The sequence below is a fragment of the Leopardus geoffroyi genome, chromosome C1 (assembly GCF_018350155.1).
Source record: "Leopardus geoffroyi isolate Oge1 chromosome C1, O.geoffroyi_Oge1_pat1.0, whole genome shotgun sequence".
NCBI lineage: Eukaryota > Metazoa > Chordata > Mammalia > Carnivora > Felidae > Leopardus > Leopardus geoffroyi.
In genome coordinates, this window is record NC_059328.1 from 202646044 (window position 1) to 202667494 (window position 21451).

Genomic DNA, 21451 nt, shown 5'->3' on the forward strand with positions numbered 1-21451 from the left:
ATCACTTAGGAGAATAGTTGTAGCTGTCGTGGTGGTGGGGACGGTGATCTAGTGGTATTGGTGATTAGTAGTAGTAGGAACAGCAGTAGCAAACGGTGCCAAGCACCATTCCAAGTGCTTTATAAATATAGACTCATTTAATCTGCATGACAACACTCTAACATGCAGTAGGTGTTTTCAACAGCCCCATTTTCCAGATGATGAGACTGAGACCCAGTGAGACTAAAGAACCTCCCCAAGGTCTACAGTCCAGCTCCAGAATCCACAGCTATTGCCTGAGGACTGCGGTGTTGCCTAACACTGTCAGCGAAGATGGCGATAATCAAGAGATGCTAAACAGATAGCCTCTGAGACAGGGGTGTGTGAGGGGCGGGCCGTTCCGGTTGGGCAGATGCCCGGCTAGGAGGGTGGGGTCAGAATTCCACGAGACTGGTTTTCTACCTGCTCAGCTTGCAGCACCTGTGGAGCCTCAGCAGAAATTTCAAGAGGTGGCCCCGTGAGGAGTTGGAGCTTAGGCGAGAAGTGCAGGAGGCGAGTCAGGAGCAAAAGGTATGGGAGATCCTGGCCCTTACTGGGTGGCCGTTGAAGCCAACGGGGGCAGGTAGGCTGGCCTGGGGAGGGCAGGGAGAGAGGAGGACCCAGGCAGAGCCCGGAGGAACATCCAGATTTGAGGAATGAATTGAGAAATAATGCTCCAAAGTGAGATGAAGAGAGGTGCAGGAGAAATAAAAAAAGAATGAGGTCAAGGGGATTAAGTGCTACAGAGGTGAAATAAGACTTGAACAATAACCATTTCACTGTAAATACGGTTACAGGGCATGCAACGGGGGGGGGGGGGGGGAATATTTTAACATAATTGGCAGACATGAGTAGACGGGGTAAGGGGCCCTTTTGTAAACTGACAAAGGGAGAATAAATTGATACAGTCTTTTTCTTGAAGTATGGTTGACATATAATGTTATATTACTTTCAGGCGTACAACACGGTGGTGTGGACAATTCTGTGGACATCACGCCCTGCTCATCACGGTAAGTAGAGCCCCCGTAAGCTGGTACGGCCTTATCAAAATTTAAACATGCACAGATATGACCCAGCAAAATTATAATTAAGTCACACATACAATCATACAAGTTCCCAAAGACCTGGGCCCAAAGATGCTCGTAGCAAAATTTAAATATTCGTCCATAAGGTAATTATCGAATGAATCGTGATACATCCGCACCACGGGCCAGTATCTGTCACTGAAAAGAGAAAGACGGATCTACATGCACTGATGTGTTAATAGGTCCGCGACAGCGTATTAAGGTGCAGGATGGTACATGTAGTTAACTATCACTTGTTTTAGGGAAGGAAGGAAGGAAAACATGCTTGTGTATGCATGGGGAAAAGTCTGGAAAGATGGACACAAGGTATATGTGAATCTAAGGATGGAAAGAGTCCTTCCTGTTTGACTTCAGATGCTTCTGTGGTGCCTCTATTCTTTACCATAGTCCTGCTTTGTTTTTCCAATATTAAAGTGGCTTGATTTCAGAAAAGGGCTTATTGGAGGCCGTGGCCTGAGGTCATTGGTAATGTTGGCAAGAGCTGCGTCAGCAGAGCGGTGGGAAGGGAGCTAGCTGCAGCGGGCTGAGCGGTGAACAAGAGGTGGCGAGGTGAAGACAGTCCCCGCTTTCTCCAGAAGTCTGCCTGCGAGGAGGGCACTAGGGGAGCGGTAGCTGGAGGGGTCCTCCGACAGAGGGAGGGTGAGCTCAGGGAACGGGATGGGGGATGGGGCAGAGAGGCCGGGAGGCAGGACCCTCGAGGATGTGAGAGGCAGTGTGTTCCACAGACAGTGCAGGAATTTACCAGAAAGAGAAGGAGGGACACTTCTCACGCTGACTCTACGAGGAAGGAAGAAGGTGTGCAACAAGGGCGCGCAAGCCTGTTCACGGGGACCGGGGTCGCCCGCATCTTCCTTGTAAAGAAGGAGGTGCAGTTTCCACACGCTCGGCGACAGAGGTAGACTAGGCATACTTCCACCTTCAGACTGGCAGGCTCCTCCAGCAGCCATTAGACTTTCAGGTAGGCATGAAAATCCCCAGCGCTCATCACAGAATCTCCAGGCAGATCCTGGGCCTGGAGTCAGAGTCTCCGGACAGACCTCATTCCTCCGAGGGAACTCTCCCCCTGGTGGGCCTCCTGGAATTCACCCTGGGCAACTCCAGGTTCGAGGTTTCCCCATAAAGTCCACTTCACTCTTTTTCCTGTCCGACAGCCCTGACTGCTTCCAGCCCTGAGTCACAGAGGAGGTACCAGTGACCACTCCAATCACAACAGCAGCTGTAGCGGCGACAGCAGGTAAGTGAGTGTTCGGGCTGAGGGCCGCCGGGGGCATTTTTCTGATGGACGTGACTTTGAAACTTCAGTCTCCTCCACGGAGCCCCCGAGAACCGGGGTGATGAGTTTTCGAGCTAAAGCTAACAAAATCTTCACCCGGACAGCATATGGTACAAAAGAACTTACTGCAAGTGTGAGAGACTCTGTATCTGCACCGTCCAACGTGATAGCCACGCATGGCTCTTGAACCCTTGAAAGATGGCTGCTATGACTGAGGAACTAAGTGTTTTGTTTCACTTTAACTCATGTTAAGTAGCTCCATGTGTCTAGTGGCTATCGTACTGGACAATGCAGATCTAGAACAATCGCCTCATTTTCCAACGGGCCACGTCAAGGCCCAGAGAGAATTGACTTGTCTTAGTTCACCCTGACCATCAGCAGCAGAACCAGCCTGTTCTTTATTCACCCCAACATCCATATGCAGGTGGTGGGTTCAGGGGAAGTGAAATCAACCCGGTGGACGTCAAGAAGCTGGCAGGTGGGGAAATGTCAAATCTGGGCTCCCCCTGCGGGGCGCCTGGGTGGCTCAGTCGGTTAAGCATCTGACTTCGGCTCACGTCATGATGTCACGGTCTGTGAGTTTGAGCCCCGCATTGGGCTCTGTGCTGCCAGCTCAGAGCCTGGAGCCTGCTTCAGATTCTGTGTCTCCCTCTCTCTCTGACCCTCCCCCGTTCATGCTCTGTCTCTCTCTGTCTCAAAAATAAATAAACATTAAAAAAAAAAATTTTTTTTTAAATCTGGTCTCCACTTTCGACACCTTTTCATTTAGTTGTCTGGGACAGAGAGGTACCTAACAGAGCTCAGAAACCTGAGGTTAGGATCCGGCCCCTTGTTAACAGTGGAAAGAATACAGGATTTAAGGTCCAGTAAAAAACATTGCTTAAAAATTGTTTAAGGGGCACCTGGGTGGCTCAGTCAGATGAGCGTCCAACTTCAGCTCAGGTCATGATCTCGCAGTTCGTGAGTCCAAGCCCCACATCGGGCTCACTGCTGTCAGCCTGTCAGCACAGAGCCCACTTCAGATCCTCTGTCCCCCTCTCTCTGTCCTTCCCCACTTGCACTCTCCCAAAAATAAATACATTTTTTAAAAAAATTGTTTAAAACCCAGTTCCCTGCGTCACTCTGACGAAGTTGCTTAACTCCCAGAGTCCAGTTTCCTCATTCACCAAATGTGTACTTCATGGGTTTGTTGAGAGGATTAAATGTACAGATTCTTTTTTTTTTTTTTTAAGATTTTATGTTTAAGTACTCTTCACACCCAACATGGGGTTCAAACTCACAACCCTGAGATCAAGAGTTGTTTACTCCACTGTCTGAGCCAGCCAGGCGCCCCTAAAATACAAATTCTGGAAAGCACTTTTCCCAGGAGCTGGACCCTGGTAGGCACTCAACATTATAGCTAATGTGACTATTGTTATCCAGGTCAGAGAAAGTGAAGATGTACATCAGAGTCAGCCTGGAAAGCATACCCACTGCTTTTCCTTGCCTGGGGGTATAGTGGAGAGACGTCATCGTATAGTTGATACACTATTTCAGTAATAAAGATCACAATGATAGGGGCGCCTGGGTGGCTCACTCGGTTAAGCGTCCGACTTCGGCTCAGGTCATGATCTCACAGTCTGTGAGTTCGAGCCCTGCTTTGTGCTCTGTGCTGACAGCTCAGAGCTTGGAGCCTGCTTCGGATTCTGTGTCTCCCTCTCTCTCTCTGCCCCTCCCTTGCTCACGCTCTGTCTCTCTGTCTCTCAAAAATAAATAAACATGAAAAAAAATTTTTTTTAAAGATCACGAGGACAAAAGCTAACATCACGCTTTCTGTATGTCTTAAGAACTTTACGGGTAATTCTTCAGTCAATCCTCAGGACAACCTGACGAGTTAGATGCTATCATTGGTCTCATCTTACAGATGAGTAAACTGAGACTTGGAAAGGAAAAGTCACTTGCCTAGAGCTGCTCGGCTAGCAGAATCCTTATCCTGCTTTCATGTTCCTCCCTCCATGTATAACGAGCTTCTGTCTGGTTTTGGCATCACCTGGTCAGGAGTCACTGCGTTCTTCTCCGGCATGGGAAAGAGAAGGGTGACGAAGAATGTGTGCTAAACAGTGGGACTCAGAGGTTCTTTTGTAGGGGCCGGCAGCCTGGGTGAGTCTGCTGCAGGCTTTGAGAATATTCTGCAGGGACACACGGACTAACAGGCTAGGGTAAGGTGTAGTGGAGGGGATGGAGGTATCGTTTGCTGGGGTGGGGGCTTGGGAGGGAGCCGTGAATTCGTGTTCACTGCTCTGCCCGTGTTCATCCTTTCCATTGTAATCGATAGCCAATGTGACAAAATCTATTCCTAGTGCCACCCAGCACTGCTTTCAAAACTGTTTGGACTTGGATACGTTGTTAATTTTTCCCGAAAGGCTTTCTTTCCAAATCCGATGCTCCAAAGACGGTAGCTACAGCAGAGCCAATCCCAAGTGTACAAGCCGAGAAAGAATCGCAATGCCCTTAGAGGAGCCCCTGGTCAGGGCAGATGGTTGGGCAGGGAGGTGAAAGACAAGAGAGTGGGGCCCCCACTTGGGGGTGGGAGTTCTCACAAGGATGTGACATGGAGAAGGAATCTGTGAGGCTTTAAGGGTTCCTGGGGTGAATGGGATGGGACAGGAGGCAGGAGGAAACGATCTCTGTCTCTCTGTCGTCTTCATGAGTCACTCTCCTTTGAGATGTGAAAGAGGTTCATGAGCCAGGAGCTGCCCCAGGCAGCTGGAGTGTGAAGAGAGTCAGACAAGGCAGCTGAAAGAACCAGGGGCTGCTGAGACCAGGGCAAAGGTGAGATAAACCCATGCTGTCCTGGGCAAACTGCTGCCTTTGTGTGGGCCTCAATTGCCTCATCTGTGAAATGGAAAAGATTGTCTAGAAAATACCATATGTCCCTTACCAATATGGAACTCTACCGGTCCAGAAAATTACTTGTGACCCAAGAGCTGACCTGGGAATTAATTATTCAAGTTATCAAAAGTATCCAGCACCCTGAGGACTCCACCCTAGAATTGAGCAATCTGAATCCTCCGCTCACTTCCTCCACTGTGTTCTCACCACAGCCGCCCTGTCAGTCAGGCACATCTACCCTCCTGGACGCATCGCATTGTACAGGTGAAAGTCCCAGACTCCTGGTAAGTCTTGGAACACCTACCCTCTCACCTTCCAGAATGTTTCTGTTCTCTATTCTTCTTAACACCAGCCTCTGTTTATCCCAGACACCTCTCCCCACCCTGGGTGGGCTTTATCCATTTTTAGGCCTCCCTGCCCCCAAAGGGAGAGCTTCTGCCCTTCATCCCTACACCTCTCTCCAACAACCACTTAGGGCAACTCTCTTCACACCCCCTTCCCTTCCTAACTCAGCGAGCTCTCCTGCTTTGGCTAGGATTGGGTCTGAGGAAGGGACAGACATTGCTGAGTTCCACCCCCCACCCCGTCTACTATATTAAATGCAAATATGTGTGGATTATATTTATAGAGAGAAAAAATGCTAAAATTGTATTGAGATGATTGAATTTTCCATTGCTGTTGAAAAGATTGCCTTCAATGTTTGGGATCTTATAAATGTCTCCGTTTTATAGCATTTTCATAAAATAAGTTGGACTCATCCCATCTGTGGAGTTTCTTTTTTTTTTTTTTTTTATTTGACGTTTATTTATTTTTGAGGCAGAGAGACAGAGCATGAACGGGGGAGGGTCAGAGAGAGAGGGAGACACAGAATCTGAAACAGGCTCCAGGCTCTGAGCTGTCAGCACAGAGCCCGTTGCGGGGCTCGAACTCACGGAGTGTGAGATCATGACCTGAGCCGAAGTCGGTCGCCCAACCGACTGAGCCACCCAGGCACCCCTCATCTGTGGAGTTTCTGAACGGCCATGAGTCATCAAGGGTATGGCCATCTCACTCAATGAGGGAGTCTCCTGCTTGTTCACCGAGAACAGGACTGGGTGGTCAGTAGCAGCTAGCCAGTTCAAAGGCGTTTGGTTTATCATTCCTGCAAGGGCTGCTGTAGATTTCATTCTGGGTCTACAGAATAGCTAAGAAAGCACTGCACAAAACAGCAAATGATGGGAGTCAACCGTATACAGTCTGACTTCATGAGATCTTGAGAACTTAGCTTAGAAGTATATTTAATATATGAGGTATGTTTTTTTTTCATGAAGCAGGTCTGTAGACTGTAAGTAGCATGTGGAGATGTCCACACCTACATGGAATCCTGGCTGCAGCACTTGTAGGCTCTGTGACCCTGGGCTGGTTTTTGTGCCTCTCTGGGCCTCTCTTCTCATCTGTAAACAGGGGCTAATCATATCTATTTGTAACCATCAAGGGAGATCATGTACCTATGAGGCACAAAGCAGATCTCAGATATGTTAACTCCCTTCCCTTAGTTTCTCCCTTTAACTGTCAAAACATCCTCCCTAGAGATTGGTAAATTGAAAACCCAACAGGCAACAACAAACCTCGTCCCCCCCCCCCGCCATCTCCCAGTGGCTGGGGGTCATTGCCCTGGCCTGGTTCTCTTTCCCGAGTCCTCTACCTTCTATCCTGGTTTGCGGGGTCTCCCTCTGGACCCTCCAACTGACACTTTGTCGAAGTACAGCTGAGCACTGGATTATCCAGAATGAGGGCATATCTGTGAAATATACTTGACTGCTGCCTGTCCTGTCCTGATAGGGAAGTTTCTGTGGCCACCGTAGCCCTGTCTTCTCACAGCCAATGCTCATAACTGGGGGGAGGAAGGGGTCTCCTCTGTGGGCACAAGTTCTGCACCCACTTTCAAAAATGGGCCTTCTCTTAGGTCACTTGTTTCCCTTGAGAGCACCTTTGATCATCAGTTCCCAGAGGCGACCTACCCTTGACCTTGTGACTTCCTTGGATGTGACCCTGGGATAAACATGCTCTTGACTATGGGACTGAGGAGCCAATGACTTGCAGGTCTTGCCAACAACCATGGCTGAGCCAGCTGGACCATCTGCCTATCCCACAACCACCTTCTCCTCCTGGCCAGACAGGGCACCACCACCAGCACAGACTGATCGAATCTGCTCTGTGCGTGGTCTCCATGGGCTAAGAGGCTAACTTAACTGACCTCCATCATCTAGGCAAAAAAGTAATAACCTCTCAGGAAAGTGAAGGCTAAGAATTCTGTCACTCTAGGGGAAAGGGCATTACGTTTCTGGTGTCTCTTATCCCTACCCAGCTTTCTTCTTTACTATGTGTGATTGACAATAACAGACTTTCTTCTGTTAAAGAGAAAAGCTCCCTGGGAGTTTCGTTGTTGATGCTATTGTTTTACTATTTGTATTTGCTTTTCAATGTATTTGCCCTTTGGTTATTTTTTTTCTGGTTGAGATATAATTCACACACTGTCAAAGTCACCCACTTCCAATGTACAACCCGTGGTTCTTAATATATGCACAAAGTTATACAATCATCACCACGGTCTGATTCCTGAACACTTTCATCACCTTGAAAAGAGAGCCTGTACTCATTAATATTCCCCTCCCTCCAGCCCCTGGCAACCACAGATCTGCTTTCTGTCTTTACTGATTTGCCTATTCCTTCATACATGGACTCATCCAGTATGAAGCCATTTATGTCTGGCTTTTTTCACTTGGAATAATGTTTTCAAGATTCACTCACGTTGTAGCATAGATCAGTACTTCATTTCTTTTTGTGGTTGAATAATATTGCCTTGTTTGTATAGACCACAATTTGTTTATCCTTTAATTGGATGATGGACATTTGGATTGTTTCCACTTTTTGGCTATTATGCTGCTATGAACATCTGTGTACAACTTTTTGTGTGGACATGCGTTTTCAATTCCCTTGCGTACATATCTAGAAGTAAAATTGCTGGGTCATTGGTAACTGTGTTTAACTTTTTGAACAACTGCCAGACTGTTTTCCAAGGTAGCTGCACCATGTTACATTCCCACTTACAATGTATGAGGGGTCCAATTTCTCCACATCCTTGTCAACATCGTTGCTGTCCATCTTGTTTTATTATGGTGATCCTAGTTAGTATTGAAGTAATTCCAGAACCATTTACTTTATGTTTTTTCTCTTTGACACTGGTTCCATTTTGAATTGGGTCACAGACTTGCATATGGTCACAGGATGGTCATACCTCGGTATAAAGAAATGGCACAATGGTGACATATTTTGTGGTTCAAAAGGAACTAATTTGGTAGCTAGTCTATTTTAATTTACTTCCTGTTTGAAAACTGGGTTCATATTTCAGAGTGACTGCAGCTTCCTCCAGAGGCAGGCTTTGGGCTATCCCCGTAACAAGGGCAGAGCCAAGAGAAGTGGGTTTACCTGGGGAGAGTCTGGGGGTGCTGGGGAGTCAATGATGGATGAAGGCACTCCCTAGCAGGACAGAGAGTATCCCCACCAGAACTGGAAAGCCACCAAAACAAGGATAGTGTGTCTCCACCTGTCTTCTCTGCTTCCTGCTGCCTCTGCTCCTCATGCTGGGAGCACGCTGGCTTTCTCTGCTCACCTCTGCATGACAGAATATGGCTCCTCAGAGCTCCCAAGCCACTCTGTTTCATTGCCACCCACTTGGAGAATCAATCAGCCACCTGCTTAGGATTTTTAAGATATTTTTTCCAAACTACACAAATACTCCCACTGCAGGTCTCCTGCATCCTGAAAGGAAAATACTGGGCTGTACTGAGTAAACTCTCCTTCTTCTAGCTCAAGTATCTTGCAACTGTATGCTGTTACCGCTAAATCTGTTTCCCCGCACACTTCTTTTAAATAACTTTCAAAAAGTTGGACAAAGGGCTTCCTCCCTCAGCTTTATAGTCAAACCTTGATCTTTTTCTAGTGGTCAAACCCAACTGGATTGCCTGCTTCATCCCCCAGATCAAGAACTAAATGGTACCTCATGTTTCTGACATTAAATTCAGCCTCAACAGCCAGACATGCTCACCACTGAAGAATCCAAGACATGCTCTATAGGGATTATTTGAAGGGAAGTTTCAACAATGTTTTGGGTGATGGTGGTGTCGTAGAAAGTGCTCAGAACCTCTCTGGCTTTGAAGGGAACTACACTCTTCATGCAATGTACCACTTATCACTAAGTAAATGAGTCTCAAAACCCTAGAGCCACTATTTCCTAACATGAAACTTGCTTGCATGTAATATACAAGCCAAATCGAAGAGTCAGAGGTTTATGGGCAAACAGGCTAGAGTCTGGGGAGATGTTCCTGTGCAGTAACTCTCACCTCTCTTCTCTAGGCCAGGATTTAAGTTTGCCTCAAATATGGAAATAGACTGGGATAATTACAGCTTGGAAGATCTCTTCGACATGGAAAATTATAGTTACAACACTGACCTGCCCACTCTTCTGTCAGACTCTGCCCCATGCAGGCCAGAATCTCTGGAAATCAATCAGTATGCCATGGTGGTCGTCTATGCCCTGGTCTTCGTGCTCAGCCTACTGGGAAACTCCTTAGTGATACTGGTTGTCTTATACAGTCAGGTCAGCCGATCTGTCACTGATGTCTATCTGCTGAACCTGGCCATAGCCGACTTGCTCTTTGCCCTGACCTTGCCTATCTGGGCTGCCTCCAAGGCAAAGGGCTGGATCTTTGGCACAGCCCTTTGCAAGGTGGTCTCGCTCCTGAAAGAAATCAACTTCTACAGCAGCATCCTGCTGCTGGCCTGCATCAGCGTGGACCGCTACTTGGCCATTGTCCATGCCACACGCACACTGACTCAGAAGCGGCACTGGGTCAAGTTCATATGCTTAGGCATCTGGGCCCTGTCCCTGATCCTGTCCCTGCCCATCTTCATCTTCCGCAGGGCCATCTATCCCCCCTATTCCAGCCCAGTCTGCTATGAGGACATGGGTGCCAATACTACAAAATGGAGGATGGTGATGCGGGTCCTGCCCCAGACCTTTGGCTTCCTCATACCTTTGATGGTCATGCTATTTTGCTATGGACTCACCCTGCGCACGCTGTTTGAGGCCCACATGGGGCAGAAACACCGGGCCATGAGGGTCATCTTTGCTGTCGTGCTCATCTTCCTGCTCTGCTGGCTGCCCTACAACCTGGTCCTGATCGCAGACACCCTCATGAGGCTCCGGGCGATCAAAGAGACCTGTGAGCGCCGCAATGACATTGGCCGGGCCCTGGATGCCACCGAGATTCTGGGCTTCTTCCACAGCTGCCTCAATCCCATCATCTACGCCTTCATTGGCCAGAAGTTTCGCCATGGCCTCATCAAGATCATGGCCATCCATGGCCTCATCAGCAAGGAGCACTTGTCCAAGGACAGCAGGCCTTCCTTTGTTGGCTCTTCTTCAGGGAACACTTCTACTACCTTCTAGGCCCCTGCCCCTGTTGCAGCCCCTCGGGGCTCCTCCCTTGCCATCAGCACCCCATTCTAAGCCTCACGCCCACTGGCTGTCCACAGTCTCTATGTCAAGGCAGCCCCCGTTGTGGTTACAGGAAGTTACTGGGGTCACGTCCTTATCAGGCCCTCCTGATATGTATGGTTGAGAAAGCCTGCCCTGCTGCCCCTCCCCTTACTGTAGTTGCTATGTCAGCTGCTAGAGCTCAGTCCATCCTACCACTGAGCCCATAGCACCCTGTCCCCTGAGACACTTAAAGACATTTAACAGACATTCTTTTAAGTGACTACAGAAAGTTCCCACCATTGGGAGCCATTAGTGGCAAACAGCATTGGTTGCTGCCCCAACTCCCTCTTTCTCGCCTGTCAGCAAAGTCCACTTCCCTTGAGAGAGGCCAGAAAGGACAGGTACTCCTTTCTAAGACTCCTTTTTGCTAGGAGTGGCCTTATCATTCACTTCTGACTAATAAGATTTAAGGGCATTAGTGTGCTGGTGAACCACTCTCCTGGGGAAAAAAAAGTCCTGATTTGTAGCATTTGCCAAGTTGCCTGGTGTAAATGCTCCCACCGTGGCGATGTCACGGGTGGTGGTGTTTAGCAACCAGCTCACAAAAATCTAGGAAATGTAATGATCTGCTTTCACAAGCAGGTACAAACTGGCTTCAGTGCAGCATTGCTTAAGAGGAAGTCTGTTGGGACCGGAGGGCTCCTGGGAAGTACTCCTGATTAAACACACACACACACACACATACACACACACACACACCCTTGGTTCTTGCCTTTAAATATGGTTGTAGGATATAATGTGACAAAGTGGCAAAAACTAAGTATGCCCAACATACTTAGGCAGATGGAGTCAAAGTATAAAAAGGACCCAAGAATGAAGAGCCCAGAAAGAAACCTAAGCATAAATGGTCAAATTGTTTTCAACAAGGGCGTCAAGACTCTTCAGTGGGGAAAGGATAGTCTTTCAACAAGTGGTGCTGGGAAAACTATTCACGTGCACAAGAATGAACTTGGTCTCTTCTCTTACACTATACACAAAAGTTAACTGAAAATGGATCAAAGACCTCAACATGAGAGTTTCAATGATAAAACTCTTAGTAGAAACAGAGGAAAAATTTTATAACATTGGATTCAACAATGATTCCTTGGATATGACACCAAAAGCACAGGCAACAAAAGAATAAATAGATAAATTAGATCTCATCAAAGGCAAAACCTTATGTATGTCAAAGGGTACCATCAACAGAGTGGAAAGGGAAACCACGAAATGGAAGAAAATATTTGCAAATCATATATCTTATACAGGTTACTTTCCACAATATATAAAGAATCCCTACAATTCAACAACAACAGACAATAACAAGTGTTGACAAGGATATGGAAAAACTGGTGGAACCCTCGTGCACTGTTGGTGGGAATGTGAAATGGTGCAGTTGCCATGAGAAACAGTGCCTCAAAAGATGACACCTAGAATTGCTATACGATCTGGCAATTCCATGTCTAAGTGTATACCCAAAAGAACTGAAAGCAGAGACTCAGATATTGGTACACCAGTGTTCATAGCAGCATTATTCATGATAGCCAAGAGGGGAAAACAACCCAAATGTCCTTCAGTGGATGATGGACAAACAAAATGTTGGATATACGTACAATGGAATTTTGTCTTCAGTCTTAAAAAGGAATGAAGTTCTGATACAGGCTACAACATGGATGAACCTTGAAAACATTACACTAAGCGAAATAAGCCAGACAGAAATAGCGTATGATTCTACTTATTGGAAGTACCGAGAAGAGTCAAGTTCATAGACGAAAAGTAAAATAACAGTTACCAGGAACTGGAAAGAGGAGAAAATGGGAAGTTATTGTTTAATGAGTACAGAATTCATTTGAGGAAGATAAAAGGTTCTGAAGATGGCTTGTGGTGATAGTTGTACAACAGTGTGGATGTGCTTAATGCCCCTAAATAGTACACTTACAAATGGTAAAAATGGTAAAGTCTATGTTATGTGTATTTTACCGCAATGAAAAAAAAAAAAAAAAACTAGGTCCCAAAAGACAAATTGTAGCCACTGAACCAGCCATGGAACCATCTACCAATAATTTCTTGTTAAGGGAGATAATTAAATGTCTTTTTTTATATATAAACCACTTTTAGTCGAGTATTTAATTACTTGCAACAAAAAGCATCCAAACTGGAAAGTCAGATAAGGGTGAGCAGAGGTCCCGAGTGAAAATTTATTTACAATAAATAAACCCCTTTGCTGTTTATTGGACACACAGAGAGAAGGATTGAAATAGAGATCGAGGGGCGCCTGGGTGGCGCAGTCGGTTAAGCGTGTGACTTCAGCCAGGTCACGATCTCGCGGTCCGTGAGTTTGAGCCCCGCGTCAGGCTCTGGGCTGATGGCTCAGAGCCTGGAGCCTGTTTCCGATTCTGTGTCTCCCTCTCTCTCTGCCCCTCCCCTGTTCATGCTCTGTCTCTCTCTGTCCCCAAAATAAATAAACGTTGAAAAAAAAAATTAAAAAAAAAAAAAAAAAGAAATAGAGATCGAGGCCAGCCTTTCTACCTCCTTCATCCTGAGCCCAAGCTTGTTGCTGGTCATGTGTTATGGAAGGAAATGTGTCCCGGGGTCATTTAGTGCTTCTCATGACTTTGGGTGAAACCATAGTCAAGAGTGTCAAGGATGGGATTAGAAAAGCCAAGTGTGTTGACCAGATCGGATAGACGGGGGAGCAGGAAGTCAGAGAGCTCTCCTGAGCCCAGTCAGCAACCCCTACTTCGAGTCTCACACAAAACGTACACTCACACACACACGTGCACACATACGCCCATCATTCAGGACTGGCAAAAGCACACTCTTGCAGCACAGGGAACTGATTTCCGCACAAAACAAAGGCTTCAACTCACTGCTTTCGCAGTATTTATTAAGGGCCTGCCAGCTCAGGGCTCTGGAATATGGCAGAGCCTTCCCCGGCAGCCCTCCTGTTCACAGGCCTTGTCTCTGCAGGGGACAAGAGAGCTCTGAGCAGCCTGCTAAGGAAATAAAACGTCAAGGGGAGTTGAAGTGCGCAGTCCCCAAACTTTACCAGGTTCTGATCCCCTTCCTGTTACCAGCTCTCTGACCACTAAATCAGAAGCCTGAAAACAGGCCTCTCCAGGGAGGCAGGAGCAAATCTCTTGAGCTGGAGTATTCGAAGGGCACGTAACTAGCACTCCCAACTCAGGAAAGTGCAAACAGGATTAATCCAGGCAACGATTTATCCCTTGTTCTGAGCTCATTCTGTGCCAGGCACTGTGCTAAGCTCAGGTTCAGGCATGACCCACCGCGCTGGCCAAGCCTCCAGAGCAGCTTCTGATTCAGCAGGTGGGAAAGGCAGGTGAGCATGTATTTACTAGAGGGAACACCCGAGTTGCCAGAGGGGCCGGTGGTGTTCTGACCTGGCACAGTGGATGGGCCAGATGGCTCCCTGAGATCATTGTCAGTGGGAAGTTTCACTCTGGTTCCGGGGCTCTGCTCTTTCCTCCTATAACAAGGGCTCGAGGAAGCATGTTTCTCCAAGGAAAATAAGAGGATAAAACAAGCCCAGGAGCAATCAGGCAGAGACTCAGTTGCAATTAGGTGTCTGTTAATGTTTCTCTTTCTCACTCTCTCCCTCCCTCCTCCCTTGGCACAAGGGACTGACCGACCAAGCCATCACTAGGAGGAGGCAAATCCTGGGCCTGCCTTTGAGTTGTTGATTTCTTCCTTCCCTCCCAAGTTTCCAGGCCTGAGTCCCACTGGCAGGGCCCAGCTCCTTTTTTTTTTTTTTTTTTAAGGTTTATTTATTTTTGAGAGAGAGACAGAGCACGAGCGGGGGCGGCAGGGGTGGGGGGCGCAGAGAGAGAGGGAGACACAGAATCCAAAGCAGGCTCCAGGCTCGGAGCTGTCAGCACAGAGCCCGACGCGGGGCTCAAACTCACAAACAGAACAAACAGAACTGTGAGATCATGACCTGAGCCGAAGTCAGACGCTTAACTGACTGAGCCACCCAGGCGTCCCTAGGGCCCAGCTCCTTTCTGTCTAGATCTGCCTGCTCCATCTAAGCAGGGGGGTGAGGGGGGCGAGGGGGGCTCTTGCTTCTGGAGATATATTCCCCTACTTGCACGAACACCCTTTTTTCTCTGTGTCCCAAGTTTATACCGCCTTCCTCCACAGCAACCCCTCCCCATTCTCTGCGGGATGGGCTCCCTCTGTTCATGAGATCAGGACAGCCTCCAGTCTCTCTTGGGTGACATAAAGAAGTACCTCCAGTTTGCATATCACATTGAAATTCATCGCATGCAGACCCACGTGGAAAACCATGCCACCACTGCCATAGTGGAGCCGGAGGCAACCTGGAGCCCCCCTCCCTCCCCACCAACCCTTGCAGTACATAAATGAGGAAACTGAGGCCCGAACAAAGCAACTTCATCAAAATCTCATGGCTGGGTCAGAGTAGAGCGCAATGAAAATTCCTAGTGTGGTTCGTTTTTTCAGATATTTTGCTTTTCTAGTGGTGAGACTTCAGGCCCCTTACAAACAGATGGGGGAAATATATACATGAACGTCTCAGAGCATTCCGCTCATACAGGTAGGGCCAGTCTCTACTTCAGTGCCTACACTCATATGATAGAGGTAAGGGCCAACTGAGGCTTGGGGCCCAGGGTTGGGAGCAGGCTCAGAACAGGGTTACCGTATTCTGAGCTGGTACGCAAGCCAGTTAAAGAGACAATTGGAACCCAGTACAAAGTGCAAAGACAGGCAGCCCTAAACCCTCTATGGAGGACACACGCGCTGTCGCGCAGCGTTCCATTAGGAAAGCGGGACCCCTTGGAGGAGAGATGGGTTATAGGGATCTGACTGTATGCAGTTGTGGGAGCTGGCTAGACAGTCTAGGTCAGGCTGCGGTCTTTGCTTCTGGTGCTGGGACCCGGAAGTGGCAGGACAGGTGGCTGAGAAGGAGAGATCACATGAAGCAGAGAATAGGACAAGCTGGACCGTGCCACGACAGACTGAGACCTGCGCTGGCCTCTCATGGCCTTCAAGTTCAACGTGTGATGGCCTGCGGGACACGCCAATGCCTGCGTCATGAAGGTCAGAGAACACCTGGCTCTGGAGCAGGAGGTGCTGCGGATTCAGCAGCCGCCCCCCACTAACAAGAGGAGCCGGCAAATGAGGCACAACATAGATCAGCATCTGCTGCCTCGCGCTGACCTTCCAGAGCATAAAAAGAATGCAGCTTGTGCTGGTAAAGCTCACACAGAAGTCTCTCCTGGCCGACGGCTGAGGCGGAACTAGGCAAGAAAGGGAGCTTGAGGAAGCGTGATGCCAGTGTAACTACAACAACTCATTACAAATCTTCCACACAAACATAGGTGCAGACTCGAAAGAAGAAGAATGGTTACCACCGAAATCTGGATAATGTTTACTTAGGGTTTGAATCCATCAGAGAGGAACACACTGGGGCTTTTGAGGATGCTGGTAATATTCCCTTTCTTTACCTAGGTTATGGATACCTGGGATTTGTTGCGTCACTATTCTTTTTTTAAAACGTTTATTTAGGGGCGCCTGGGTGGCGCAGTCGGTTAAGCGTCCGACTTCAGCCAGGTCACGATCTCGCGGTCCGTGAGTTCAAGCCCCGCGTCAGGCTCTGGGCTGATGGCTCAGAACCTGGAGCCTGTTTCCGATTCTGTGTCTCCCTCTCTCTCTGCCCCTCCCCCGTTCATGCTCTGTCTCTCTCTGTCCCAAAAATAAATAAACGTTGAAAAAAAAAATTTTTTTAAACGTTTATTTATATTTGAGAGAACGAGCGTGCGTGCGAGTGGGGGAGGGGCAGATAAAGCCAGGGAGACCGAGGATCCGAAGCCAGCTCTGTGCTGAGTTCCACCGGGGGCTCGAACTCACAAACTGTGAGAGCATAACCTGAGCCGAAGTCAGACGCTTAACTAACTGAGCCACCCAGGCGCCCCTGATGTATCATTATTCTTAAAGCTAAAAACATTAGTTTTCTACAACCTGCAGTATGTGTTCTAGTCACCATAAAAGTGCTTTTAATCACTAAAATTAAGGGAAAGAATATGAAGAAAGTTACCAGAAGAACAAAGGACAACTCTGGTCATTTGGAGCAGCCACTGCAGGGAGTCAAGGGGAGGCTGCCACATCCTATAGTTTTGGGGGTCAGAATCCACCAGATTAGAAGACAATATCATCACCCATACTTGGTAGCAGGGTAAATAGGGACACCCTTTAGAGAAGGTAATATGATTGTATTATTTTAGTGTATATACCTTCTGACCCGGGAATTACTCTTCTAGAAATCTACCCTATACAAATACCCACACAGGTAGACAAAGGATATTTGTCACTGCATTGCTGTTAAAACTCAAATCTTCGAGACAACCTAAATGTTCAACAGGAGGGAAAGATGCAATAAGGTTCGAAGGAACACCCACACCATGGAATGCATTGAATGCAGTGGTTTAAACACAAGGTAAAAACATGGTGTTCAGTGGAAAAAGTCAGAATAGAAAATCACATGTTGTATGATTCCATCAACATAAAATGTCTGAAAAAGGCGTATCTACAGAGACAGAGATCCGGTGGGCCGTAGGGCTCGGGATGGGAGCAGGGAATGATTGAAGGCAGGCACAAGACTACTTTTAGGGGCAGTGGAAATATTCTACATCTGGATTGTGGTAATAGTCATACGACTCTGGAAAATTGCCAAAAGTCATTGGATGGTATATACTTAAAGCAGGTGAATTTTATTGTAAGTAAATTATAGTCAATAAAGCTGTTTTAAAAATCCTTAAAGAATAATGAGGTGGTTATATGCATGGACACAGAAAGATCTTTAAGAAAGCATGCTGAATGAAAAAGGAAAGTAGAACAGTAAATGGCTTATTTTTGTAAAAAAAAAAAAAAACCATAATATATATGGGTTTATAAATGTTCAGAAAAATATCTGGGAGGATATACACAAAGTTATCGAAAGGCGTTAGAGTTAAAGAGAATTGGACAGTGGAATAATATTTAGGATTAATTCATACAGTTTTGCATTGTTTCACGTATTTGATTGGGGTGGGATTTTCTCAAAAATGGGGGGAATGGAGGCCTATTGTCTGGGAAGGGGTCATGCCAGGCTGCACGCATATCGGTCTCCTTACAGACAAGGAGGTTAGGCTTTATGGATATGTCCCTATGCTTTTATATTTTCCCATTGAACAGTCTTTTTTTTTTTTAACTTCATTTTCTGGTAAAGTTGCCTTTGCAAAACATCACCTTAGTCTCAAATGAGTTAAGCGCCAAGGGACTGAAAAAGAACTAGAGAGCATAAAAGGCCATAAAGCAGTATTTCTAAAAGTTCTCCATGTTTAAGATGGGCCCCTTGCTTAAAAGGCAGCTTTATGGACAATCCCTGAATGGATCAGAGCCCTGGCAGGACCAGGTGGCGTACTGAAGCTGGGCAAGGAGAGAGAGTTTTATCAGACTGGTGAGAGCGTAATAACATGTGGAAACGGCTCGGGGAAAAGAAAATGAGTGATGGTGCAGCACCCCAAGGCCAGTAACAGTTGGGAGCTGTCACTGCCTCTAGGTCTAAGGAGTGAAGCAAGGGAGACATTACGGGAGCCCAGGGAGGAAGCTGTATGATGATGGCCGCCCAGCAGGAACCAATCCCAGCAACTAGCAGGGACAGAGCTGGGGGGGCGGATTTATTTATTTATGCCCTGAGTTGAAGTTTCAGCCCACCCATCTCCTACTAGGGTTCCCGCTGGCTGAGCTCAGAATCCAGAGGACAGGGGAATCCATTTAGGTAGTCCCTATCAGTCAGTATCCCACGGCATAGAGCAGGGTAAGAAAGGCAGAGAGTGGATACGTGGAAGGTATCCAACTCACCGCTCCAACATGAGGTTGATGTAAGGGGAGGGTCCCAGTCCTACCGAATCTGAATAGCTGAGGGTGGGGTCCTGGGAATCTGGGGTCCCAGAGGAGTATCATCAAGACTCAAGCGTAAAGCCCACTGACCCAGAAGCAGTGGTGGCCGAGCTGCCCAAACCAGAGATGAGAAATGCCCCGTTGCAATTAGAATTGTGTGTGAAGGTGAGTCTTTCCCTTGCACAAGGTATATATTCTACTTTCTCTCTCTCTCTCTCTCTCTCTCTCTCTCCGTGTATGCTTCCAGTTTCTAAGACCCTCCAACTCCTGCTGACCCCTAGCCCAAAGCAAGGTGGCCTTGCATTTCAGCCTCCTCCTGACCATTCCATCCGCTCAAAATAGAACAGATGTGGGGATGGGGAGGGAGAGCGGGGAAAACAGAGATCACATTCCCAACTCAAGGCCCCTCCCCCAGCCCTTCAGAGACATTCACAAGTCACCTTCCCGGAGAAGACAGACACACAACTGATTTCTCAACAGAGCCTTGCAAGGTCTGATGTCAGACATGTTCCCCCGGCCATAAATGGCAGGGTCAGCTTCCCATCGAAGCTGGCTCTGTGCCAAGCCACCTCAGAGATTGGGTCAAAGTCTTGAATCCCATGAGGTGATCTGACCCATGTTTCTTCTCTATTCCACTACAGTAATAATACCAACTAGCATTTCTAGGGAACTTTGTCGGATGTCCAGCATGATGCTACGGGATTTACTACACAAGACTGCATAGCTGGCACTTTGGGCAACTCTGCTGTCCCATAAGTCTACGCTTGCCCGAGGGTCTCCCTCAGTTGTCAAAATGCAGGAGCGTGACTCCCAGGGAGCTTCTGAAAGGCTCAGGACTCTCAACGTCATAGTAGCTCCCGGGGACCAGGGTCAGGGTTGCCCAAAAACCCTCCGTTATGGGGAGGCCCTGCTAATTCAGCTTAGGGCATACATGTATATATGTGTGTGTGTGTGTGTGTGTGTGTGTGTGTGTGTGTGTGTTATTCACCTCATACTCTGCAAATGGCACCCCCCTTAGGCTGTGCAGTGTCAAACCTGCCCATCTACGAGTGGTGGCCCTGAACTGCTTTACCTAAATCTAGACTGGTTGGAAGGGAGCTTAAAAATATCCCCTTCCAGTCTGAACTCCCCTTTTGAAAGGTGAGTGACTCAAGACCGAGAGCAGATGGACCCTTGCCGAAGGTCTTGAACTACAAGTGACAGAGGCAGAGCTGGACCCTGGTCTCCAGATTCCCCATCCATTACCCTCTTCACTAGACCAGGAAGCCTCCAGTCAAGTCGCTGGGGAAACTAATTCGCATAGGACTGACAGCAAGACTCATGAGATTGTGCCCATGACCTTTTTCTTCCAGCACCTATAGATAAAGATTCAAGGGATAAGAAAACCCAAAATTAGAGACTTAGAGGGCTGTCCTCAACACTTCTTCATGTATTCCCACCCATCGTGAGAAGCAGGTAAACATTTGGAGCTGGTTTAGGTGGTAGATTTAGCTACTTAAGGGTCTGGCCCCAGGGTCTACCACCTGTAAGTAGGTTTAGCTTCGGAGCCAGATCCCTACAGGCACATCCCAACTCTAGTTAAACTCTTGTGCCTCGCCTTCCTCTTCTGCAAAACGGACTAATTATAAAACCAGCCTCATAGGGTAGTTTTAAGGATCAGAGTAGTTAGTGAACATATCTAAAGCACTTAGCAAACAAGCAAAGGGAAAAAAAACAAGAGAGAGAACCAACCCAGGAAACAGATTTTTTTTTTAAGTTTATTTTTGAGAGACAGCGCATGAGTGGGGGAGGAGTGGAGAGACAGGGATCCACAGACTCTGAAACAGGCTCCAGGCTCCAAGCTGTCAGCACCGAGCCCCAGCACAGAGCCCGATGCGGGGCTCGAGCTCACAAACCGCGGAATCATGATCTGAGCTGTAACCGACTAAGCCACCCAGGCACTCGGGGAACAGATTCTTAATTATAGAGAACAAACTGATGGTTACCTGAGGGAGGAGCAAGGGGGGATGGGGGAACTAGTGATGGGGGTTAAGGAATGCACGAGTCATGATAAGCACCAGATGATGTATGGAATCACTATAGTGTACATCCAAAACTAATACAACACTGTATGTTAACTAATTGGAATTAAAATGTAAAAAATTTTTTTAAAGTTCTTAGCTCAGGAGCACCTGAGTGGTGCAGTCAGTTAAGCGTCCGACTCTCGATCTTGGCTCAGGTCATGATCTCACAGTTCCTGAGTTTGAGCCCTGCATCGGGCTCCGTGCTGAAGGCGTGGAGCCTGCTTAGGATTCTGTCTCTCCTTCTCTCTGCCTCGCCTCTGCTTGCGTGCGTGCGCACGCGTGTTCTCTCTCTCTGTCTCTCTCTCCCTCTCTCTCTCTCTCAAACTAAATAAACGTTTTAAAAAACATATTTAAAAAAAGCACTTAGCCCAGTAATAGAGCATTGTAAACTCTGATAAATGTTACCTATTAATCTTTATTCAAATATTTAATTTTGCTCCAACTTTACAGAGGTCAGTCATAATTTGGGCTAAACTTTATGCACAGCAACATTGATAATAAAGTTCAAATGAGTTCCCAGCTATAGTTTTAATATAAAATGAACACAGCCACTATCAACTTGCCTGTCCTAGGAAGGTGGTAACATTTTTAAAATGTGTTCTGCAACCCAGTCTGTTCTTCGTTTAGCCATTCATTTTCTTGTATCAGCTTATAAGTCAGATTAGGC

The 21451-nt window shown here is 47.4% G+C and overlaps 1 protein-coding gene across 3 annotated transcripts; it reads left to right on the forward strand.

Annotated features, from left to right (window-relative positions):
• Window positions 1-1611: 1611 nt before the first annotated feature.
• CXCR2 (C-X-C motif chemokine receptor 2) lies at window positions 1612-12821 on the forward strand. Of its 3 annotated transcripts, none has more exons than XM_045481207.1 (3): window positions 1612-1742; window positions 2255-2337; window positions 9643-12821. In XM_045481207.1, exon 3 carries the CDS (start codon window positions 9668-9670, stop codon window positions 10736-10738), a length of 1071 nt encoding a protein of 356 aa, XP_045337163.1. In that variant the 5' UTR covers window positions 1612-1742; window positions 2255-2337; window positions 9643-9667; the 3' UTR covers window positions 10739-12821. The 3 variants fall into 3 exon arrangements, with proteins under 3 accessions (XP_045337163.1, XP_045337164.1, XP_045337162.1); XM_045481208.1 differs by lacking the exon at window positions 1612-1742 and adding an exon at window positions 1758-2061; XM_045481206.1 differs by lacking the exons at window positions 1612-1742; window positions 2255-2337 and adding an exon at window positions 5461-5531.
• The last annotated feature ends 8630 nt before the right edge of the window (window positions 12822-21451 follow it).